This window comes from Rana temporaria, chromosome 2 (genome assembly GCF_905171775.1).
Source record: "Rana temporaria chromosome 2, aRanTem1.1, whole genome shotgun sequence".
NCBI lineage: Eukaryota > Metazoa > Chordata > Amphibia > Anura > Ranidae > Rana > Rana temporaria.
Window position 1 is genome coordinate 149,216,300 of NC_053490.1, and position 26,744 is coordinate 149,243,043.

The 26,744-nt window shown below is 40.1% G+C and overlaps 1 protein-coding gene across 1 annotated transcript in view; it reads left to right on the plus strand.

Annotated features, from left to right (window-relative positions):
- Positions 1-26,744, plus strand: part of VWA8 (von Willebrand factor A domain containing 8) — a 486,197-nt gene that overhangs the window by 447,449 nt on the left and 12,004 nt on the right. Inside the window, exons 40-43 of the mRNA XM_040341313.1 lie at positions 5,591-5,747; positions 8,649-8,757; positions 19,922-20,047; positions 22,984-23,142. Coding sequence (XP_040197247.1) covers positions 5,591-5,747; positions 8,649-8,757; positions 19,922-20,047; positions 22,984-23,142 — 551 coding nt within the window. The remainder of the gene's footprint in view (positions 1-5,590; positions 5,748-8,648; positions 8,758-19,921; positions 20,048-22,983; positions 23,143-26,744) is intronic.

Genomic DNA, 26,744 nt, shown 5'->3' on the forward strand with positions numbered 1-26,744 from the left:
ATGTTTGATTTGCCCACAAAAGCTTTTTCTTGGAGTACAGTACAAGACACAGGTTTCTGCCCTCTATTCTATGGTTTCCCTATTGCTTACTACAAAACTGAGGCTAGCTTGGAGTGGGAAGCATTAGATAGAGATGTCCCTGCAGTGTCCAGTCACCTGAAAGTACCTGCATATAACCCATGGCTAAAAACTAAAGACCATTTGTGCTGTATTGTAATCCAAGAAACTGATTTTACTTGTAAGTCAGGAACACTTTTTTTAGTAAAGGAGCTCCAGCCCAAGTGGAAAAGCCTGACCACTACCAGCATGCTGCAGACAAGGATCCTTACCTGCTATGTGGACAACTTCACTCTCTGCAGAGATATTCTTTGCAGCCCCCCACGGAGGCACAGCCAGAACTCTCTACTCTGTTGGACAAATTTGCTTTTCTGATTGCATGCAGGCAGCATGTCAGACCTTTCATAGACATGCAGAGCAAGGGTCCTGTTTTGTAGCATGCAAGCATGGGACAGGCTTTTCTACTCGGGCAGTGGCTGCTTTCTACAGAAAGAAAGAAAAGAAAGAAAGCCATCTTGTAAGCGCAGTGTTGGTGCACCTGGAATGTATTCAGCTGATTCAAACTAAAAGTCTAATTGAGTTTTAAAATAACATCGAAATTGAAAGTAGCTGTAAACCATTATCGTTTCACACACTATGGTTTTGGGTCAGTTTAAATGTGTGTCTTCATTTAACTTTACCTTGAATGCTCTTTTTTTCACGTCGTTACACAGAATTAGCCTGATTAAAATTTTTGAAGTAAATTCATACAATGCAAAAGTATCGTTTTTAGACAATAGATTATGTTTTCTAGTGTTTTGGTGGGAAAGATCAAGAACCTCAAAAGGCCAAAATGAGAATGACAGAGGATAAAAGTAGACAAGGTTCAGAGGATATTCATGGAGCCTGAGCAAATCTGGTCATGTCTTAAATGTGTTTAAATATAAGATTTTATAATGTTGGGCAATATGGATGAAAGTGGCAACACTTAACATGACCTTGTCATTTTCCCCTCAGTTATTGAATAGAGAAAACAAGTGTAATTTGCAGAAGATCGTGATCTTTACCATATCAGAACTTTTACTAACTTATATACAAATGCAGTCATCTATTCTTTGCCTAAATTGACTGTTCATGACAGGGTCTACAATCTTTAATTTCACATAAGAAAATTAGATGAACTTTAAAGCTCTTACTCTAGATACCTGAAAAGATGGTTTGATATACAGTAGATCTTAGATGTTTTCCATAGCCCCGGTACAGCTGCAACACTTGATGCTGAATTTATCACTATTTATTCTAGTTATGTACTTACACTGGGAGTGAGTTGGTCAGCAATCCCAGGCAATAAGGGCTCTATTGCTTTGCACAGTAATGGCGATCAAAGGTTTCACATGCTTACAGTAGTAGAGAGCCCATTGACGACCTCAACAGCATGCTTAGATTTCTTTATTGTCCAGTCTGAGGCTGGGAGCAAGTTGCTGACCAAGCTGTATTATGTAACTCGTGTAAAGTAAGGTCACCAACCTGGCTATGTTGTCTGATCACAAAACCAGTCACAACTAAAATAGCATATGATTATGTATTTCAGCTGTGTATTTTGTTGTTTTTCTAGACTTAAAGGGGTTGATTTACGAAAGGCAAAGTGTATTTCCAGGGAATGGGGGGTGTTGGGGCGCTTGCCAATAATTAACAAATGATAACTACTAATCAATAAAGTGCAATGTGCTCACTAATAAAAATGAATATTAGATGATATCCAATAAATACAGTGATACCTCAATAAATAATTGCAATGAGTGATGAATCACATAACAATTCATATATATAATGTGCAGCATTAAATAACTTAAAGTGCATAATAAAGTGAATAAATACTAATAAAGTGCATCAACAGATTAATAATCAAAAACAAGTCCAATCGTTTTAGGAAAGTTGATAAAAATCTTCATGCAGTGTGCAATAGGCAGTCCAGGGCAAACTCCAAGACATGCAGCCCAGAAGTAATAGATAGAATGTCCACAGGATTTACTTCAAAGGTGCAGGGCTCAAAACAAAATCCAAAATGTGCTCCACTCAGAGTGACCAGTAACACCAGCCTCTCACCTCTAAGAGGCTTAAAATAAGCCTTAATGAAAATCCCACTGGCCACAGCTTCTCTTTCCCAATAGGTTTTCAGGTCACTTCTACTTCCAAAACAGCAGCAGCGTTTGACCAATATTCAAGCCCCTCTTTTCATGGATCAATGGCTCCCACAGGGTGCATATAAGGAAGAACAACGCTCAAATAGTGTGAAATCGCAAACAAATTTATTAAAAACGCAATATAAACTCACGTTTAAGTATCCCGTACAGAACATCAGATGCAATGGGATTCTCCGCTCCCGGCCGAGATCGGAGATGAGGTCACCGACAGCTCCCAGCTAACCTCACGCGTTACGTGGCTGCTCACACCTCTTAATCATAGGATCTGGATCTTTTGAAGTAAATACTGTGGACATTCTATCTACTTCTGGGCTGCATGTCTTGGAATTTGCCCTGGACTGCCTATTGCACACTGCATGAAGATTTTTATCAACTTTCCTAACACGATTGGACTTGTTATTGATTATTAATCTGTTGATGCACTTTAAGTTATTTAATGCTGCACATTATATATATGAATTGTTATGTGATTCATCACTCATTGCAATTATTTATTGAGGTATCACTGTATTTATTGGATAGCATCTAATATTCATTTTTATTAGTGAGCACATTGCACTTTATTGATTGCTAGTTATCATTTGTTAATTATTGGCAAGCGCCCCAACACCCCCCATTCCTCATATACTATTAGTGTGCGAACATTATTCAGTTGTGGCCGCTGCCTAGGTATAAAATTACCCCTTCACTTCACTGCTATTAATTAGTATGGTGGATTTATTTCTCAATTTATTTATTTGTTAGCTATTCTCATAGTGTGGTTTGCGCATTAGTTCCCCCCCCCCCTTTTGTTCAAAGTGTATTTCCACTTTTGCAGCCAAGGTGGCATGACACCTGCTTTATATTTGTCACATAGCATACATTTTTAAAAATTGCAACCTTACCTTTTTAGATGCTCTAGTCTGGACCCTCCAGAGAGGAAAAAGCCCTAGGTAGTTCTCTTTGTTCATGAGGGTTCTGGGCAGCTGTGTTTGCCATAATTAACCCTGTCTTTATTGTGCAGGTAGACCTTCATTACCAATTGGAACTAGATCTGAACAATGTCTATCGTAACAAAGGGTTAAAGGTTTAAAGGCTGGGCTTCTTACATTGTATATTAATGATAAAAGACTTGGGACAGGCACATTCTAACATTGTTCAAAAACTGCAGTCAGCCATGACAAATCATCCTGAGAAACATCTAAAATTTGAAAAATATTTAGGCAAGCTGTGTGAATGAGAACACATAACACACATATAGTGGGGTTTTCTCAAAATTGACTGCAAAAGTGGAAATACGTTCTAGGTCTTAAATAAACATTTGTGGAAGATGACACAGTTTTCTCAGTTATTCCTTAGAGAGATTTTGTTGACATATGGTTATTACGTGTGCTCAACTTCCTAGGGTCAAGAGTAAGGTCAGTAATTCTTTTGCTTTAGGCATTTTATACTTCAGACTGCAGCTGACATTTTCAGTGTATATGGCTGTCATTCCATAAGCTGTATAGTCATCAGGGCAGTATCTCTCCTCACTTGTGCAGTAATTTACATATTTTTGGGTAAAATGCACATAGTAATAAAATAATTGTTGGCTAATGCACTACACATCATTTCCTGTGAAAGAACTAACTTTTTTTTATGTTTTAATGAACCATATCAACCAGTGGATTTTGTAGTCCGTGACAAACGAGATTTATCGTCATACCTTATGTACCATTCGTTGTAACATACAGTGTGGCGGTACCCGATATGGTCATAATATGATGATGTTGTACAGGAAGGGTGTGGGAGAAAGCTAATGCCCTGAAAACACGATCGGTCCATCTGATGAAAACAGTCTGATGGACCGTTTTCATCGGTTAACCGATGAAGCTGGCTGATGGTCAGTCACGCCTACACACCATCGGTTAAAAAAACCGATCGTGTCAGAACGCGGTGACGTAAAACACAACGACGTGCTGAAAAAAATGAAGTTCAATGCTTCCAAGCATGCGTCGACTTGATTCTGAGCATGCGTGGATTTTTAAATTTGAAACAAGATTGCTTTTTTTTAACCAATGGATAAATAACCGATGGGGCCCACACACGATCGGTTTGGTCCGATGAAAATGGTCCATCAGACCGTTCTCATTGGTTTGACCGATCGTGTGTACGCGGCATAAGTGTACAAGTATAGCGCTATGGCAATCGTTGCCTAATGGTAGACGGGGGTGGGTAGGGGTAGGTGGAGGAGAAGGGAGGGGTGAGAAAATGAGGGATACAGAGAAATAAAATAAAAGAAGTGAGAAGAGAGAATTAAAGTAGTTCTGTGGTCACAGCATACATCTTATACTATCAGCATTGTCATCAAATATAAATGGATTTGAAAAATCTCCTTTCATGTTGTGAGTGATATATCTTTTTGCCTGTAAGCAGTGATCCCTGTACTGACTCAACTTCCTGAAACTCCTCCTCCTCAGCGCCTATGTAGTTCAGAAGGCAGGTGTTTTGCCGAAAACTCCAAATCACAAAATCTCCAACCACGTCACTTCCGGTGAGTGACTCTGCAGCACCAATAGTTGGAGATTTGGATGAGTTGGCAAAACAGTGGCAGCGTATAAAGTATGGTAGAGCATATAATAAGCGGTCATTGTTAGTCTGCCCAACACTAACCAACAACATAGCCGCCTCCAAAGCAGCGACCACTTTGTTTCCTCCTTATTTGGTGTTCTGTCAAAACAGTCAACTCCTCGTGTACCGTACTGTATACGCCATGGGTCTTCAAACTACGGCCCTCCAGTTGTTCAGGAACTACAATTCCCATCATGCCTAGTCATGTCTGTGAATGTCAGTGTGTTACAATGTCTCGTGGGATGTGTAGTTCTACAACAGCTGGAGGGCTGTAGTTTGAGGATCCCTGGTATACTCTGTCGCTGTTCTGTGAAAACAGCCAAATCGTGGAACTCTCCATTATAGCTGCTGGAGAGTCACCGGAAGTGATGTGGTTGGAGATTTTGGCGAGTTGGAGTTTTCGTCAGAACACAGGCTCTGTGAAATGTGTGAAAAGCAGTACCTACTCACAGGGCATAATACATTTGTGGATCTTCACAAAAAAGTATACAAACTTCAAGATTGTTCAGATTAATGTAAGTTGTCTAGAAATAATTAAAAAACAATGTGGAAATGAATATATAATTTTAAAGTTTGACCATAGATATGCTTTTTTTTTTTTTTTTTTTTTATGTGGGTAGAGTAGTACAATTTATCTAGGTTGAATTTGAAACATTTTCATGTATCCCAAACATGGCCCTCTTCTTTTCTTGTAATCTATATTTACTCTGTTCTCACAAAGTTTCACTGCTATACTTGGCCTATTGTTTGTGACTTTCTAGGCGGCAGAGACACGGCAGGACTGGGTGGAATGGGTGGTCCATATCGGCTGGATGCAGGACACACAGTCCACCAGGTGTCACAGGCTGAGAAAGATGCTGTACCTGAAGAAGTTAAAAGAGCTGCTAGAGAAATGGCAGAGAAGGCCTTTAAACAGAGGTAGGTGTGGCTTTTGAAAGTAAGAATGTAAGTGTATATATATCTAAATATATTGGTACTTTCACCATATTACTTTATTAAAATTTAAAAAAACATAGCTTACATAGTGTCCACATTTCTCCAATATCTAAATATGGGTTCTGTGTGGAAGCATCTTACCGGGTATGTATGGCCTTGATGCAATTTCAGCATTTTAAACATACATCATCAGTAACATTCTTGGCACATTTGGAAGGCCTCCGCTCACATTGCGATCACCAGATGGCAAGTAGTCCCCAGATTTGCTTCATAAGAGATGAATACTCTGTAGAGGGGGATGATAGAGTTGTGTTTCCTACAGGCTGGGAATGCATTTCTCCATTCCTCCCCATCCAAATCACATACAATCACAGTATATCCCTTCCTCGCCACCTCACCCCACCACTAACAGTAAATTATTTCCCAGCCACGTCACCCCACCCCACAGTATTCCGCCTGGCCACCTGATGCCCTGTTAACAGCGCATTTCTACACAGTCACCTTACTTTCTCCCCTCACTAACAGTGCATCCTCCCCTGGCCACATTAGTCCCTGCTTAACAGTAAATCCCCAGCCACCTCACCACAACTTACAGACTTCCTTCTGGCCACCTCATGCCCCGCAAACAGCGTAACCCTCCCTATCCCAAGGAGGAGATCACAGGAGATTCCTCCCTGCCACCTTACCGCAACCACCTCACCTATTGCTCAAAACACATATTTTCCCAGCCACCTCAACCCAGCTCAGAGTGCATACCTTTCCAGCCACCTCACTAGATGTTCATTCCTCCACAGCTATCTTGCCTAGTGCACAACCATCATGGCTGCCTCAAACCCTGCTGCTAATGATCCCCCTCCACCAGCACACTACTCTGCTCTGACATAAAACTCCACCATGCAAGTATCCATTTTTCTGCCTCGTGTCCACCGGCACACTACTCTACTCTGACAATAATCTCCACCATACAAGTGTCCACTATTCTGCTTCTCATCCCCTACCACCAGCACACTCCATTCCACTCTGACAATCAGCTCCAATCCACAAGTGCCCACTCTTCTGCCTCTGATACCCTGCCACCAGCACACTCCACTCTGACAATCAGCTGCACCCCACGAGTGTCCACTTGGCTGCTAACAAGCACACTACTCTGACAATCGACTCCATGGACGCCAAAAGTGTCAACTCCTGATACTCCACCACCTGAACTATACACTCCTCTCTGACAAACAGATTATCAGTCAATTGAGACATTAACCTACTAAGGGCCATATTCTCTAAGAATTTACGCCGGCGTATCAGAGATACACCGACGTAAGTCCGATTCTAAGGCCGTCCTATGTTTAAGTGTATTCTCAAACTGAGATACACTTAAACATGCCTAAGATACGACGGCCTGCGCCGTTGTATCTTAGGCTGCAATATCTACGCTGACCGCTAGGTGGCGTTTCCTTTGCGGTCAGCGTAGAATATGCAAATGACTAGTCACGCCGATTCTCTAACGTACGCTTGCCCGTCGTAGTGATTTTACGTTGTTTCCGTAAGCGATACGCGGCGTAAAGATAAAGATGCCCCCTAGGTGGCGTACTCAATGTTAAGTATGGCCGTCGTTCCCGCGTCAAAATTTGAAAATTTCACATCGTTTGCGTAAGTCGTCCGTGAATGGCGATGGACGCCATTTACGTTACCGTCAAAACAAATGACGTCCGTGAGACGTCATTTAGCGCAATGCACGTCGGGTAATTTACCCGACGAAGCATGCGCATTACGATCGGCGCGGGAGCATGCCTAATTTAAATGATCCACGCCCCCTACCAGGATCATTTGAATTAGGAGTGCTTGCGCGGGTGGACTTTACGCTACGCCGCCGCAAGTTTACAGGTAAGTGGTTTGGGAATCAGGCACTTGCCAGTTAAACTTGCGGCGGAGTAACGTAAAGGACATACGTTACGCCGCCGGAGATCTCTAAGAATATGGCCCTAAGTTTTTAAAATCATGTCAGTATCTTACACAGTGGTAAACATCACAGTGGTAAACAGTTCCAGGAAGTCCATATTCTAGTAGCAGCAATTAGATATAAAGTATGAGTTGAAAAGAAGGATACAAGTGTTGGTAATATGTGTAGCTTTCTATTGTAGTAACTTGTTATTTAAAGGAGTTTTGGGTGGAATGAGATAGGGTTTAATCGCTCATCGGGTCTTTACTGCTGCCTGTGACCTGACAATTTTTTTCTATACCTAAGATGTCTGGCTTACTGCCATGAGCCAGACATCTTAGCTACCCCTTGGAAGTGAATTCTACTAATTTGCCTGGGATCCAAGCTACACTCTGTATCCCATGTAATTCTGTGGTTCTTTTACTAAATTACACAGTTGCAGTAGGTTTTCACACATGTTCAGGGACTAATGTCTTTATATAAGGGCTACATATTAAGTCCTGTAGAAGATATGCTACATAAAAAAGCAATCTGCTGACATGTATAACTTTAAATTTTGTGGTGCAGCACTAAACAATATTAGGCTTCTTCTGTCACTCAGAAAAATATATAGTCAACCATACTTAAAATCGGATGCTATCATGACCTTGGAATGTTTAGTGTGTGTGATGTGAACTATTTCACTGTTGAGGATGGATTTCCATAGAATTGAAGTCCCTTACTAGAAAGGCCATTGGAGGCCAGGGCTAGTTTCTGTCAGTGGGTATGGCACCAGCTAACCTTCACTGTGTGCCTTGATAGTAGTGCTGCTGACTTTTCCTCAATTAGTCAAATTAGCTAGAATGAACTAGTTTCCAGTTGAAATTTGAGCCAACATGAGTTTTATATTTATTGGTTTGGTGTCTTATTATTGCATGCTCAGTAATATTATTATATATTTTCTTTTTTAGATTGAAGGAAATTCAGATGAGTGAATATGATGCTTCAACATATGAGCGTTTCTCAGGGGCGGTACGCAGACAAGTACAGTCTCTTCGAGTCATTTTGGATAGTTTGCAGGTAAACTACTTTAACTGAGTTAAATAATGTTACATTTTGGATAGTCGTAGTTGGATGTAATTTTGGGTAGTTTGCAGGTAAACTACTTTAACTGAGTTTAATAATGTAGAGAAAATGTAGGTATACTGTATATTACTAAAACAACATGTTTCTAAATAGTTAAAACATTAAACATATTAATGCATACAGTTGCTGCAAAATGGCTGCGAACCCTTTGAAATGACCTAGGCCTCTGCATGATTGGTTTCTAAATACGATATGACATTTTTGTCATAGTAATTATTACAGTAGTGTGGTAATAAGGGCAATATTTTTTTTAGCATATCACATCGCTAAATTAATTAATTATTACATTAGCCCTGCAGCTCAGGGATCTGAGATTAAATCCCATCTACATGGAATTTGTATATTTTTCCCTTGTTTGTTAGGGTTCTCCCTGGGAGCTCCTCCCTCTTCTGACAATTCAAAAACAAGGGGCGTTCAAGTCAAACCAGGACTTTTAATTTAACCTGTATAAAAAGGGATGCTAGCTTTGCAGTACTACATGCAAGTGGCAAGTTTGTCCTATTACGGATAGGCGTTGCACATGTCGCGGGCCAGTCCGGAGACCGTTAAGATGGCAGACAACAGTGTTAGTGCGTGCATGGAACGGTGTGTGGTGATGGTGTTTCTTGTGAACAAAGGCATAAAATCTGCAGATATCTACAGGACACTTCAAGCACAGTAGGGTGACAAGACAGTCAGCTGCAGTAAAACATTTGAATGGTGTAAACGTTTCAAACATGGCCGTATGTTTGTCCGTGACGATCCCAGCCGTGGTGTTTCCCAGTGCACAACAATCATTCCTGTAAACATTCAGAGCTTGGAATGCCTGATCCTGGATAATTGATGCATAACCTGTTGTGAAATTGCACAAGAGACAAATCTTTCTGTTATGTACTGAAGTGAAGCAGGCTGTCCTAGGATGGTTCAATCATACTGACAAATATTTCTATGCTGAAGCTTTCCAGGCATTAGTTAATCGCTGAGTGTATAAATGTAGCAGGGGAGTATGTTGAAAAATAAATGCAGTTTTCACTCCTTGAAATTTGTTCTTTTTATTTGAAGATTGAACTAGATTATGGGAGCCGTTTATTCAAACAGTCAGGTACTTTCAAACTGTTCACCAAATAAAATAATAAACTTTGACATAACTATAATTAAATCTGACATGTACATAGTTTATTTGAAAAGCAATAGTTTTTTAAGTTTAAATTAAACTGTCTACAGAAACATTTAACTTGCATAATTATACTTTATTGTTTATTCATACTTCAAACATTCCAGAATACAATAAATTGGGGTGTAAAAATATTCAAATATTAATTTTGTAATCGGAGATCTATTTTTATTGTTCTCTTTAGAAAACAGTATATTATTTCTAGTTGCAGATGTCTTTACCATGTGTCAATTCTCCTCCTTTTTCAGTTAAAAAATGTAGGTCTTATATACTAACGACACCAAATAAATCACCATTCTTGCTGATCACAGTTATCAATTAAATTCTCTCTTTCATATCTCTACTCTAGTATGGAGTAAAGAAAAGGAGAAGTTGACAGGTTGCCAGTAGTAACAAGAACAGCTCTTTATTTCAGCAATGTTTACTGATAAATCTTTTATGAGGTCTAACATTAAACAACAGTGTCATAACAGCAACAGTCACAGCCTAGCCTGCAGTTCTCTATTGGTGAAATTCTTACATCCTTGCTGCAGTGGTTTTGCTAGATCTGGGATTCCATGCCCATGTGCTGCTGGCTTCTGTGTTTACCTATGGGCATTGCCTGCTCTACTGTGGATTTATATCCCTTTCCCTTCTATCACTTCCAGCCCAACTCCCAGTTTGCTTCCCTATATATAGACATGCTCAGTGCAGCCGGGGTGGCCTGAGCAATTTACTAGTTTCTCTGTGCTCCTAGCTTGCCTTGTATTACTTGTATTCTGTTTCTAAATACCTGTGTACCAACCCCGGCTGCGTGTCCTGTTTTTGCTTGTCTGCCCATCGCCCTGACTCCAACTCATTACCTGGACTCTCTTCTGACTCCTGCCATCTGTACTTGGCACATGATAGTGGTCTCTGCGTTATCAGCCGAGCCTACCTGAGGGCCGATCTGGTTCCAGTTTGCTGCAACTTCAACCCTTCCATCAGGGGCCTTGCTGAAGAAGCAGGCTGGAGCTTAGACTCTGCCCCCTGGGGAAGCCTGAGTTGGCTTTCTACAAGGGCTCACTGCCATACCTGACAAACCGCATGTTATTTTTCTAGAAAACCAGAGGCTCCTATATAAAGAGAGGCTTTGTTCTAAAGTAAGAAGCATTTTAAATATTTTCAATGTGTATATAGAACTTGTAGACATTGTAACCTTTGAAACAATAAAGCTATTGGCTGTCACTTTTATCTGACATTTTTGTCAAGAGATTTATTTAAATATTGCTCAGCCAGGAATTATATTTTAATATAATATATGTTTGTATATATGTGTGTGTGTGTGTATGTATGTGTGTATATATATATATATATATATATATATATATATATATATATATATATATATATATATATATATATAAAAACATCATTACATATGTGTGCAGATCAACCCTTACATCAGGGTCTCCAGAGAGCCTCCCCCTTACATCAGGGTCCCCAGAGGGCCTCCCCCTTACATCTGGGTCCCCAGAGAGCCCCCCTTACATCAGAGTCCTCTGAGAAACCCCACTTACATCAGGGTCCCCAGAGAACCCCCTGTATGCAGCAATTATACAAAAAAAAACTGCTCAGCTGGGTGGCCAGGGGAAGCAACAGGACTGTTTAACCCCTCAAGCTCAAGTGCTTACCGCTTGTGGTGATTCAGACCAGATTGGGCTCTGGGAACTGGGCTCCATCTGCTCAGCTGGTGGCTGGGGAGGAATATGACTAATTGATGTTATCAGGCACAAGTTCTTAACTATATTCAGCAGTTTCGACAATTGAATCATTGTCCCGACATCCACTTCTATACCAATCTGCCGGGCAATGTATTTGTTGGGAACCGCAGCACAGGGATTACTCCGCCTGTGCCCAAAAATCATCAAATAGTCCCGGCGGAGTAATCCTTGTGCTGTGGTTCCCGACAATTACATTGCCCGGTAGATTGGTATAGAAGTGGACATCGGGACAATGATTAAATTGTCAGAACTGCTGAATATACGGTAGATAAGTGCCTGATAACATTAACTAGTCCTGTTCCTCCCCCAGCCACCAGCTGAGCAGATGGAGCCCAGAGCCAACCCTAGGTAAAAGACTTGATGGCTATGGGCCCCAGATTTGGGGCTATAGCCCCAGTAGCCACCTCCTAGCGATGCCACTGCTGATGGTTCTGTGATATGGTCATTTATGGATATGAGGATTTGTAGCCACCTTTCCTGGAAGGCCACGGAGAAGAATGTGTTAATTTAGGAGCCCAGTTACGCCTTTTTTCTAAGTAGCATGCAGCAGAGCATGACTAGAAGATAATGCTTCAGAGTTTCTTTGGCTCTTCCACCTTCCATTTTAAAAGCTGCACAAAGCGTATCTGCTTTGCTTATCAGTATTATGTTACTGCTCCTGGAATACCATTGTCAACAGTTCTTGATCTCCAGAGATAATCCCAGCTTTAGAACATTTGCCTGTTGAACATTTTCTCCCTGGAAATCCCCCAGGTTTACAGTCCTGAATAACTGTATTTTGAAAATTCATCTTTTCTGCATATGAAAGTTATTTTTATATTTATTAAAGACCAACAAGTTTGGCTGGGCAGACCAAACGGCTACTTGTGTACAACTCAATTTCCCAAAAAGTTGGGACACAGTGTAAAATAGACATAAACACAGAATGCAATGATTTGCAAATCTCATAAACCCATATTTTATTCACAATAGGAAATAGAAAACATATCAAATGTTTAAACTGAGAAAATATACCATTTCAAGAAAAAATAGGGTAGTTTTGAAATTAATAGTAGCAACATGTCTCAATAAAGTTAGGATAAGGCAACAAAAAGCTAGCAAAGTAAGTGATGCTAACAGGGAAGAACATTTTGAAAATAATTAGGTTAATTGGCAACAGGTCAGTGACATGATTGAGTATACAAAGGGCATCTTATAGAGTCTAGAAAACTGTTCTCTGGTCAGACAAATCAAAATTGTCTTACTCTTTTTGCAACCATTGGTGCAGCGTCTGCCTGACTAAAGAGGAGAGAGACCTTCTGGCTTGATATTAATTTTTGGAATTGGGGTTGTATTTTGAAAGTGTTGGTTGGGATATTTCTCTGCAGTAGTTTGTGTTTTTGCTACTTCCCACAGTGCCATAACAATTCTCCCGTTAATTGAATCCATCAGATGAGCATGACACCCTAATGGCATAGAGGCATAGAGAGGTGGGGGAAGTGGGTTTTACTGGTGGAGATGCAGTGTATCTTTCCTTTGGAGTGTCCAAAGGTTGTAAGAGATGGATGTATTTTGCTTGCAGGACTACTGTTTAGAAGTAAATCTTTTTATTTATTTATTCCAAGTGCTTATATAGTGCTGTCAATTTACGCATCACTTTACATATACATTGTACATTCCCATCAGTCCCTGCCCTCAATGAGCTTACAATCTAAGGTCCCTAACGCACAGTCATACATACACATACTAAAGACAATTTAGACAAGATCCAAGTAACCTGCCAGCATGTCTTTGGAGTGTGGGAGGAAACCGGAGTACCCGGAAGAATCCCATGCATTCACAGGAAGAACATGCAAACTCCAGGCAGGTAGTGTCAGGATCTTTTATTGGAAATCATCACTTACACTGCAAAAATATTTACAATATACAATTTGCTGCACAGACTCTGTTAGATGATATTGTGAAAATGTGACATTCACCAATGTGGCAGTAAAATCTTCACAGGAACTTATTTGAAAAGGTTATCAACTTTTTCTTAAGCTTTGTACAAATGACAAAACAATACAGAGATGGCTAGATAATTAGCTGGAAAGGTAGCATGTGGGTGATCAGCAAATTGATGCTGGAAGGTTGGTGAAAGCAATGAAAACTGCAATGTAATGTTTCTAAATGTAAAATATTGCAGGGCAGTTGGAAAAGCAAATGGAATTCTAGGATGCATCACCAGAGGGGTCACTAGCAGGAGGAAGGTGATCCTTATTCCCCTTTATACTGTAGATCTTTAGTGAGATCTCATTTAGAATGATGTTTAGTTGTGGAGACTTAAATAGAACGATTGTAGAAATGGGTAACAAAAATGGTGAAAGGTCTGAGTGTTAAAACATATCAGGAGAGATTTCCGAAACTTCATATTGTAAGATTGGGGTTATTAGACTCCATCAATAGATGCGTTTTCCAGTGAGTACGCCAATCCAAAACTGAGTTTTTAAGGGCCTGGTAGCCCACTTTTATTTAAAAGCACGAAAGTTCACAAATACAATAGCAGCCCTCGCAGGGGGTTCCACCATTCCTGTATCTTGCCAAATCAACAGTTTAGCCTCCTGGCTTTCACCCTTGCTATCCGGCTGTTTCAGGCCTTTAGCCTAGGCCCCAGTTCTATTGCTCAGAACACACAGTTTCCCAGAGTTAAGAACAAACCTAGCTTTCTCCCATTAAGGACATCTGCCTCCTGCAGACATCCATGCACTAGCTGTCTCCAAACAGCATCTCTGACTCCACTCAGAGGGATTTGGGAATCCACCTGATTCCCGGGACAGACTTCCTGTCTGTGGGTGGGGCCCTGAGCTATAGTCAGGTCACAACGAAATAGCTGAACACACAGCTGTGCAATTAGTGTGTCTTTCTCTCCAACATATGGCGTAAACCAGCAATCTTTCCCATAGCACAGAGTCCCACCCTCACAATATGTACATACAGTCTGGCGGAAGGAAGGGAAGGGAAGGGGGAGGCATGACCTTCCAATACATCAAGGGGGTGAATAAGGTTCAAAAGTGGCAGTATTTTCAATATGAAACCAAGATCAAGAACACAGGGACATGACCTCAAACTAACTTGGAGGAAAGCTCAAAAAGATTCTTAGACAGTATTATTTTACTGAAAGGGTAGTTGATGCTTGGAATAGACTTCCAGCAAAGGTAGTGAGTCAGTCAACAGTAAGGCCCCATACACACGGGAGGATTTATCCGCGGATACGGTCCAGCGGACCGTTTCCGCGGATAAATCCTCTCAGGGATTTCAGCAGATTTTAATGCGATGGAGTGTACTCACCATCGCATTGAAATCTGCGCCGAAATCCTCTGGCGATGACGTGTCGCGCCGTCGCCGCGATTATGACGCGGCGACGTGCGCGACGCTGTCATATAAGGAATTCCACGCATGCGTCGAATCATTACGACGCATGCGGGGGATCCCTTCGGACGGATGGATCCGGTGAGTCTATACAGACCAGCGGATCCATCCGTTGGGATGGATTCCAGCAGATGGATTTGCTTGGCATGTCAGCAAATATTCGATCTGCTGGAATCCATCCCAGGGGAGAAATATCCGGGGAAACAGATCCGCTGGAGTGTACACACCATAGGATCTATCCGCTAAAACCCATTTGCTGGGATTTTTCAGCGGATGGATTCTATGGTGTGTACGGGGCCTAAGTGGTGTCAAACATGCACGGGACAAACATAGATCTATGTCTATGTTCTATCTATAGCTCAGACGGAAAATAAATACAAATCATGAATAAAAAAAACTCGATGGACCACTTCCACTGCTGTCACTTTTCTATATTTTTATGATATGTGTAAATGTACTGTCAAGAATAACTTCATCTAAAATTGAAAACACTATGTTGAGTGAAGGTTTAAAGAAAATATGTACCCCAGTATTTATGTATTATGTGTTATTATTTTGAAGAGAATGGGGGAGAGGTACAATCTCTTATCAGATTTTTATCACCAGGAGTGGTCATTACCAGGACAGAAAGGCACAGACAGCAATAACAAAATATGTCAGTTCTCACCCTTTTATGCTCTATTAAATGTGTGTTTTTGTCTGTGTCCCAATTGAGGGACTTTCCATCACTTCCTGTCCTTTCAGAAAGTGAGACAAAATCTTGCCAATCAACCATAAACAATATCCTTAGCATATCTGCATTGGACGCCAATGTATGCTATGTATAATATATTCATACTCAGTCAGCAGTGAGGCCTTGTGGCTTGATTTGTCCATCACTAATTGTGTGTACAGCTATTCAGGATTGCAGTTTCCTTCATACAAAATGGTGGGAAAGTGGTCTACAGTAATTCCTTCAAGCAATTTAATGGGCTATTCATTCCAGCCATTTTATTTTCTTTAGCAATAAATAAGCTAAATGGAGTTGATCGGACTTGAATAAGTCTTTATATTTGCATGAGTTTAAGAATGAATTTCCACTTCCTTCTTAAGTTTCTTGTATTTTTAACATGCTTTAATGAGAACCTCCATTTACTTAGTAGGAGATCAATTTACAAGGCGATCTTGTCTCTTTTCATTACTCCTTAGTGCCATAGTTCAAAGGGCTTCAGCACCTCTTTGTAAGTGGGGCACATGAGCAGCTCATATCCAGTGTAGCATGATGTCACTTCCAAGACATGCTTTTCAAGTAATAATTTGTTCAACTCAGAGCCAGCGAGCAGCACGAAGATGCTAACTGCAGCAAGATTGTATCATGTCTGTGAAAAGGCAACCAGCCAGCTCTCCATGAATGCAGCTCTCATTCTGTGGAGGCTAGAACACCAGCTGATAAGCAAGAAACCAAACAAAGAGCCTGTACCTTCTATAGGAAGTACATGTATTCATTCATTTGTAAAGCTCTTCGGAAATTTAGCAAGGCATTGTGAAATGTAAACTCAAATAAGGGGCACAAAGTTTACCAGCGAGAAACATTAAAATAAATATTATCGGTTCCGATTTTTACACAGATATCTGAGCCAGATTGACTGACAATACTGAAATTGGTCAAACAGCAAAACTGTTTACTGATCTTTGTGGAAGTTTTTTCATTCTACTGAATAGAGAATTTTCCCAGTATTACAGAATACTTTACACTGAATACTGTAAGCAAAATGCAATCAGGACTTGATCATGTTACTGTATCACTCTTTATCTAACATTTCCATATATGTGGGGAAATACGTAATGGCCTAACTATATGTCTTAAACTAATTAGAAAAGGGAATTTAGAATGATTGCCTTCATTTCGTATACTGTATTGGTTAAAACCAAAGTAGGATCGTTTTTTGTGAGCTCTGATGCCGCATACACAAACGAGCGGAAATTCAGACAAGAAAACCGTGGATTTCCGACAGAATTTTGGCTCAAACTTGTGTTGCATACACACGGTCACACCAAATTCCGATCGTCAAGAACGCAGTGACGTACAACACTACTACGAGCCGAGAAAAATTATGTTCAATGATTCCGAGCATGCGTCGAATTGATTCAGCGCATGCATGGTTTTTGGTGCATCGGAATTGCATACAGACGATTGTAATTTCCGACAAGAACTTTTCCTGTCGGAAAATTTGAGAACCAGCGCTCAAATTTTTCTTGTCGGAAAAAGTCAGATGGAGCCTACACACGGTTGGAAGACAAGCAAACAAGGGTGAGATCAGTAGGTTCAGCTCTGGGTTTGCCCTGACCGCTATATATCGCATGCACCGCTGCTAGTCTTATGCTTCTGAAAAAGGATTTTGTTTGAAGTGTCTTGTTTTTCTTGGAAGGATGTGAGTGCAATATTTGGAGATTTTGTGTGTGTCGTTTTAATAAATGGTTTTACAGTACTTCACTATTGCAAGCTCTTACATGTGGAGAACATTGGTTTACTGAACACTGTTGGAATTTCCTAGGAGACCTTGGAGGGTTTTACTAAACTTTAATGCCGAGCATGAGAATGCAAGGCATATTCTTGTGGTGAGTGCAAATCCTTAAGGGGGCGGAGTCACAGAAACACAAGTGGCGTGGTGGAATTATATCAAGTTGTTTTGAGAAGATTGCATGTTTGTTTAAGTTTTAAACACTTGGAAAAACACTACAATTTATGGACTTGATTTTTTTGATTCTTTCCACACTTTTGGTGTGGGTTTTGGATGACCACTTATGAACACTTGTTTAGAGATAATATATAATTTGCAGTATATGTTTTCTACATTTTCTTTTTATTTTCATGTTTAATAATTTTTTGACACTTTTTCACGTGGTGATTTAGTTTATATTATTTACATGTTTTAGATATTTTTAAATGAACACAGCGCTACAAATTTTTCATGAAAATGTTTGCATGTATATTATACCTTTCAAGTAGCAGCTTTAGGCATATATATATTTTGAGTATATATATTTGCATTTATTTTTCCTGTGCGCAGTGGTGGTTTGAGAAGGTAAAGGGGCGCGTATACTATCTTTAACCAGAGTTTCATTGTTTTTACAATGCTGATGTTATAAAAATGAAATTGCTTGCTAGTTGTCCTTTAACAACAACTCTATGACTAATTTACCCACCTAAATAAGTATTGCTTTGTTTTAATTTGGTACACTGTTGCTTAAAAGGTGAAATTTTTGCTCAAAGAGTTTTATTGAAATGCAGGTGTGTAAAATGAATAGAAAAAATATTTTAATGTAGTTGTTTTTTAAACACAATTTGTAAAAACTATACCAGTGTTAGGTTTTGCAGGCACACCCAGAATTAGTGGGGCTCATGTCATGTGATATGTGAAGTCAGAAATCTCTCCGCTCCTCAAGTTTGGTTGCAGCACACATTTCTGTGGACCTTGACTCACATGACTTTTGTGAAAAAGTAAACCAGGTAGACATTTTTCTCAATGCAGTCTTAATCTGCTTACACTTGGTCTGTTGAGAATACACTTCACCATGCAAAATGCTATACACTAATCAGACAAAACTTTTTGACTACCAACCTAATATTGTGTTAGGTCCCTTTTAGATGCTAAAACAGACCTGTCCCGTCGAGGCACAGACACCACTAGACCCCTGAAGGTATGCTGTGGTATATGACACCAAGCCATCAGTAGCAGATCCTTTAAGTCCTGTAAGTTGCGAGGTGAGGCCTCCATGGATCAGAGGAGTTTTTTCAAGCACATCCCACACATGCTTGATGGGATTGAGATATGGATAATTTGGAGGTCAACACTTCAAACTTGTGTTCCTCAAACCATTCTTGAATTCATCAGACCAGACCACCTTTTTCCATTGCTCCGTGGTCCAGTTCTGATGCTCACGTACCCATTGTACACAAAAACATGCGCTGCATTCACAGTGCTATTCATTGTTAATGGCACCCCAAACACAACAAGCAGACATGTATAATAACACGCGGTTTAAATCATGCAAGGCTCAATGTCAAAAAATATGCATAAGCTTTTTTGACGCACATAGGGCAACTCAGTCAAATAAATAGGCTGTCCTATGCATGTAGTGCAGAAACTTGCACCAAAAAAAGGCGCTCAAAAACATGGGTTCACATGGCCTTCGGATGTTAATACACCCTAAAAAGGTCTGTCCACAAACAGATAGATCTTAACAATGCAGTCCCTAACAGGAATAAGAGCACAGTGGGTGACTTGCCCATGATGTTTTATCAGTTAATGATATATCACTTTTTGATAGACTAACCCTTTGCATTAAAATTTATTTCACAGTTGTTTTAGTACAAGGTCTATTTTAAGAAAGATTTGTTATGTATTTATCTGTTTTAAACCTTATCATTCATTATACCATTATATTGTGTAGGCAAGAAGACAGTTTATGTTGCTAGTCAGTAGCCATTTAAAAAACTGTTGAGTTTAAAATTTTCCTGTGCAGGAACGCCAACTCCCTTGCATGTGATCAGCGTATGACCACTTGTATAACCTCACACCCAAGATAAACATCTTTATCTTTCAGATTTCGATTTTTGTTAAAAATCCAAAATAGAAATTTGACAGATTTCCTTTTATTCTGAGTACTAGTAGCAACTTACTGTTTTCTAGAACATTATATCATTATGTTATTTTATTGTATTGTTTTTCCTAAATAACTTGATATGCTTTTTCTGTTTTATTTTTTATATTCTATTTATCTTACCTTTTATCATAGTTATACATAATTTCTTGATTTTGTATTTGTTTTAAAGGCAAAGGGCAAGGAAAGACAGTGGCTAAAACACCAAGCAATTGGGGAGCTGGATGATACCAAAATCATTGATGGACTGACGGGAGAGAAAGCTATTTACAAAAGGCGCGGAGAGCTTGAGCCAGAAGTAGGTAGCCTGCCAATGTATGTTTCACCAATGTTATTTTTTGGGACCAAAATTTGGAGGCATGTCTGACTTTCCAGGCTCCAGGAATATATTACTAGGCATGTTGGGCAAACTATAGATGAAGATCAGTAATGAAAATGAGGAAACTATAATGTTGTTTTCCTTTGTTCATGTATTGTACTAATTTGCAATCTATTAAAACATCACCATTTCAAATTTTTAGACCAGCAATGGTCAACTTAAAAATAATAGGGGGCCTCAAGTGCAGCCCCTGATGCATCCCAGGAACTGCACAGTCGTGGTGCAGTGAGGTACCTTGCATCGAATTAGGCAGCCTATTCAAAAATGAATGAGCTGTAATGCCTGAAAACTTTGGTTTTTCTGCATCTTTGTAATATACTGCAGTGTACTGCACACTGAAGAAAAAGCTGAAGCCATTGGTGTCAGTGACCACGATAAAAACCCACATCATTGGTGGCAGTGATATTACTCCTCAACCTTGGTGCTCAATAGCCATGCTATTTAAGCCCCTGTCCACCACTAATGGTTTGTGGGAGAGTTTTCTTAATAGACACAACCCTTCCCTACCACCCCCACTACTGTCTTAATGCAGGTCAATAAAGTGTTTTTTGTTTCGTTTTTTTTTATTTGTATTTTGAGTGCAAGAGGCATATTGCAAAGATGAACATGAAACAATGAACTTGCAATCACTGGTACATGCATAATGAAGCTTCAAAATGGGCATTCAAAGGTGATGATAAACTGTAATATCAGTCTTCAGCAAGATACAATAGAGTCAGATGAATGTTATAAAATACCATCCTTAGCAACAAGCCCTAATTACAGTTTTTCTCAGTATTTTTCCTGATATCTAGAACTTAACAGAGGGGGGATCTATAAAAAAAAGGGGAAGGAAATAAAGAGGTTAAAAGGTACCTGGTATGTATCTTATAGGCTGATTCAAGAGTTGTAACATTACAAGTTGCAATAGCAGAACACGTATCTTGTCAGTCTTTTTCAGATTTTTGGGCCCTCAAGTCCTCTTACCTGGTCTGGTTACATAAGTATGTGTGAACAGGAAGGGTGGACGGTTGAGTTGGGAATAAACTAACACAATTTGTTTGGGTGCCAGGGGGTGTAGCACCAGATGTGTTCAAAATTGGTCAGTGTAGTTAAGGGATCTTTGTTTTGGAGGAATGATGTAATCCAATACCCAAGTTGGCCATACCAAAATTGTTGTGAAGGGAGAGCTTTAAATCTGCTTTGGAGGGTCGCCCAGCATAAGACAAACCCCTTCTCCATTAAGAAAGCACACCATGGTAAATGTATGTGAAGTCCACTAAGAAAAGGAAGTTGGGGATTCGAGTCCCAGTAAAAAAAAGGGGGGGGGGATTTCCTGTAATGGGGAGTAAGGGAAGTTGTGGAAAAAGCATTTTGCTGAAAAATTTTGTAGAATTCCAGATATTCACGGTGTGTTTTAGTGGGGAGCTAAAGTAGAGGAGACAAGAATCAGGAGGGATCCAGGGGAGGGATTTTCTATTTATAGGAGTAATGTTTAATTGTTTCCAGTTCCACGTACTAGGGGGCATCACAACCCACATATAAAAACTACTAGCAGTGTGATTTTGGCAGCTTGATAATATTTCACAAGATTGGGAACACCAAGGCCCCTTTGTTCCAAATAAAAAACATTATATGATTTTGGAGAGATTTGTTTGGTAAAAGAGGACACTGGAATCAATGGAGTGTGGAATAGATATAATAATTTGGCCCTGCTGGTGGTCAGTGGCAGTGTTTTTATGCCCCCCACTGTTGGTGAGTGGAAGTGTTTTTTTAGGCCTCCCTTTCCCCCAGTAGTGGTCAGTGGCAGAGATTTTTTAGGCTTTCTCTCCCCCCCCCCCCACACCATAGTGGTCAGTGGCAGTGTTTTATCCCCCACTGGTAGTGAGTGGCATTGTCCTTTAAGCCCCACCCACTGGCTGGCGGTTTGTGGTAATGTTTTTTTAGCCCCCCCTCCCACTGGTGCATAGCATTTCAGTGCCCAGGACCCTGCTGCATCTCTTGGTGGCGGATTTATCCAAGGACATGGCAGGCCACACACAGGAAGCTGGGGGGCCACATGCGGTCTGCAAATTGGGCACCAGGTATTTAATGATTGTATACTTTGATTGCAATCTGGCATTGTTGTTCCAAGCAATCATCTGTACCTTTGTTCTTAATCTAGCAATTGTTTTATGGAAATAGCTGTCCTGCTAGTTTGCCCCCTTTAAATAATGGTATACTGCTTGTCGGCACTGCCTTGAATTTAAAATGTGAAAATGTAGGCCAATGTGGACACTACTTCTAACACTTCCCTCTCTCACATCAACACATTGGAACATAAAAGGAAGATTGAACAAAATCATGTGGCAGGAGACCCACTCAGAACTTTATCAGAAGTTTATCGCAAGGTATGACCTTACCACAGCCATATTGTTGTTTTAAATAAAAACAACTGCACAATTTGTAAAGCCATGTTCTTTACAAGTGTGCATTGCTCCCTGTTGGCTTCAATAGTCTGAAGCTGGCAGAGCCCAATATAAAAAAAAATTAGAGGAAGAAAGTAAAATGCCCAGAGGAGAGCCCAGTAATGTGATCTGACAAAGTCACATAACAGGTTCTCCTCCAGTCACAGAATACAACATAGAGAACTTTGTGAAGTACCACAGGCCCAGTACCACAACCTGCAACTTAATTTTCACTCTCCGTTATATAAAAGCAACCCATAGATTACACACAGTGAAAAAAGTTTTTTTCACATCCCCAATCATATTGAAACAAACCTACAGTGTACAATGGAAGAAGGCTGCTATGATCATATAAATCTGTAGTATTTAGTAGTAGATGAAAAACTTTAAGTTTTTTTTTTTTTTCATATGCTCTGTCTCCTTTAACAGGTTGGAAGTCCTCAGCAGAAGCCAAAAAGGCTTCGTCTTCTAGTAGATGTGTCTGGCAGCATGTATCGATTTAATGGGGTGGATGGAAGGCTGGAGCGCTCCATGGAAGCCACGTGCATGCTAATGGAAGCATTTGAAAATTATGAGCATAAGTTCAAGGTAATTACAAAGAGAAATAACAGAGTCATGATTATCCACCATACTCATCTTGGAAAATCTGATGTTTTCAAGGAGCATTATTCATAAACAGGAATGTGATTCAGTTTGTCTGTCGTTAGGATACAAAAAAAGAAAAAACACAGCCTATAATCTATGGTTATACATGATATTTTCTTTAACTCCTTTGTCTGAAGAGGGTTTGGCAGGAGAGACAAGGTCATTTTTATAAATGTGTAACTATATACTCTTAATATGTTTTTAAATAATAAAGCACATATTTTTTCAGGACAAAAAATTGTGCATTTCTTTTTCTTTTTCTTAAGCCCTGTACCCTGTACACACGGCCGGTAATCCCATCAGGAAAAAAACGTTGGTTTTCCTGACAGGATTCCTGGCAAGCTTGCCTTGCAAAGCCGTGCATACAGTCGGCCACTCAAAAGAACCGCCGTTCTTTTGAATGGCAAGAACGCGGTGACGTCATTGACTTTGACGGGTGGGCGCTCGTCACATTCGATGCCGTCGCCACCATCTTGCTACACCCCACACTAACCTTGTATGCTACCGCGCAACGGGTAAGCAGGTTCTCTATTTTTCCCGGGCAGTTTTCCTGTCGGGGAAAACTGCTAGGGTGCATACACACGGCCGGGATTCCCGACCAAATGTTCTCCAGTTTTCCTGAAGTTACTGAAACACAGTAAGAATCAATGACTTACGAGGGCTCTCACCAGCACCTTCGCATTTTGGAAAAAAAAGATGTCTGTCACATTGGCAGACAGTAGTTGTAATTTATTCATTCACACATTGCTAAGAATGAATGATGTGGCTGTGTGGGTGGAGCCTGCACAACCACGCTGTTTTTAAATTGTGACAGCAGGTGCAGGGAGTGGATCCCTCACCGGCTGTCACTGAGTGGGAGGATCGTTACTTGTCACACCTTAAATATGGGCCTAACTTGTAACATTATTATTTAAGGTGAACTTATCCTTCAGGTATGTATTTTTTACCCAAAAATGACCTTTTATTGCTCTCAGCCTTCTCCAAATTTCCAAACCCTTTTTTTTTTAGATGTTGTGATCTGACTTCCTAGTAGTGGGGGGCTATGTTGGTTCTACACGGTCCCACTTTATGTAGAAATATAAACACTCTTACTTACTCGCTCCTGCGATGATCTAGGAATTTTGAACTATATGATGTGTAGTGTGCATGACCACAAATAATGTGCACCTCTTGCTCCAAACAAATGGGGGGGGGGGGGGGAGGTTTGGTAGCTCGGGGAAGGACATTACAAGGAGGCTGAAAAACACAGTAGGAAATTATTGTATGAAAATTGATTACAGGGCCATTGAGTAGTACACATTGTAGATGTGTATGGATGATTTTGTTTGTATGGAGGATATCCTTTAGTGACACCTTAAGGTGGGTGAACACAGACATATGCAATGATATCAACCACAACAACTTTGAAGGGGTTATAAAAGCACAACGTTTTTATCTTCATGCAGTTTCTTGATTGGCTAAGACACAGTAGCAGCGCCATTGGCTCCCACTACTGACTATCAAAGTCAGCTAGCCAATCAGGAGAGAGAGAGGGGCTGGGGCTCTGTGTCTAAATGAATACACAGAGCTGTGACTCATCTCAGGTCCCCCCATAGCAAGCTGCATGCTGTGGGGGCAGTCAACAGGAGGGAGGGGCTAGTAGCACAGAAGAGAATCCAGGCGGCTTTGTTCAAAGCCACTGCAACAGAGGAGGTAAATATAACATGTTTGTTATTTTTATAGAAAAAAAAAACTAGAATGTACAAACACTTTAACAATCGGTGATATTTCTGAAGATACCGTGAGGCACCCATAACATTTCCCTAAAAGATCATTCTGGGGAGTGAAATTTTGTATTCTAGAACTTTGGAGAATAGCAAGCAGTAAGAATTAATGTCATTGACCATAACCACATTCTTTTTTTTTTATATCAATAATTTTTATTGAATATTTTCAATTTTACAAGAAAAGTAAAATACAGAAACAGTAAATAAACTGATATACACAGCATCAGATGTACATCTTTTCAATAAGTCATAGGTGTTTGGGCCATATAGACCAACATTCATCAAACTTTTTGCAGGTTAGTGAGTTGATAGCTATTAGTCGTTCAAACGTGTAGTTCCTATGAACTGCCTTTGTGACATCAGATATGTTTATGGCTTTGTTGCCTTTCCAGTTGCGTAGTATCATTGAGCGCGTTTCCAAGAGTATATGGGATATGACCGGTCTGAAGTCATGGTGGAATTTGTCTATGTTTAAATGGAGGAGTGCTAGCGCAGGGTCTGGTGTGGTGAGTATGCCCGTCAGTGAGGAGATTAGTCGGAAAACCTGGTTCCATAAACTTTTGATATTTGGGCATTGCCAAAACATGTGTAGTAAGTACCCTACTTGTCCACAGTTTCTCCAATAATTAGATGATGCCCCAGGGAAGTATGCCGCTATTCTAAATGGGGTATAATGCCATCTGTTTGCTACCTTAATCCCCAACTCCCAGTGTTTAGCTCCATGTAATGACCATAACCACATTCTGAGCGACAATTGTCCATATTGGATAAAGCATTTGAGTGCATTACTAATTGTTTACTTTGAAACAATTGTACCTGCTAATTCCAGGTCTTTCTGAAGCTGTCCACAAGTGGTCCTTGGCTCTTGGACAACTCTTCTGATAATTATTTTCACTTCTCTGTCAGAATTCTTGCGAGGAGCACCTGGTTGTGGTCGGTTTATGGTGAAATTATGTCCTTTCTGTTTCCAGATTATGGCCCCAACAGTGCTTACTGGAACATTTAGAGGTTTAGAAATCCTTTTGTAACCAATGCTATCAGTATGTTTTGCAACATTAAGGTTGCAAAGGTTATGAAATCGCTCTTTGCTTTTACCCATCGTGAGATGACATATTTTTATAGGCCATCAGTTGAGACTGAACCAGCTGATATTAATTTGCATTGACATGGGGCAGGATTGCTTTCTAATTACTGATTGATTGCAGCTGTTGTCTTGGCTTTCCATGCCTTTTTACACCTCCCTTTCTTCATGTGTTCAATACTTTTTCCCTGTATTTCCCTGCATTTTATTACACATAGCTTAATTTCTGAATGTATTTGTTATAGTTTCTTTGTATGTGTGGCTTGCATTTGTTGTTACCCACATGTAGTGAAAAATCCATGTCAATAGCACATTTAGAAATGTATTTACCTAGAAAAATGGTGATGTGTTCAATACTTATTTTACCCGCTGTATGTCACGTGAGTGTTCATGGCTGTGGAGAAGGTTTTGGTCACTAGCGAGGACCACCACCTGGGCTGTAATTGTTTTTTAGTGCACCGAGTGTCCAACTCCTTCAGGTGGCAATATACCCAGTTGTAAATGATCTAAAGCAGAGCTGTGCCATCCAGTGAACATAGACAAAAAAAATGTGGTTGGGTACAAAAAATTATGTTTTACATTTTTTTCTGCTGAAGCCTAGATTTATAAAATGAAAAAGCAATAAAAAAGAACTCAAAAATATAACAATAGCCAACCATATATGGCCTTGATTTATACGTTCTAGTATTTAGTGTGTT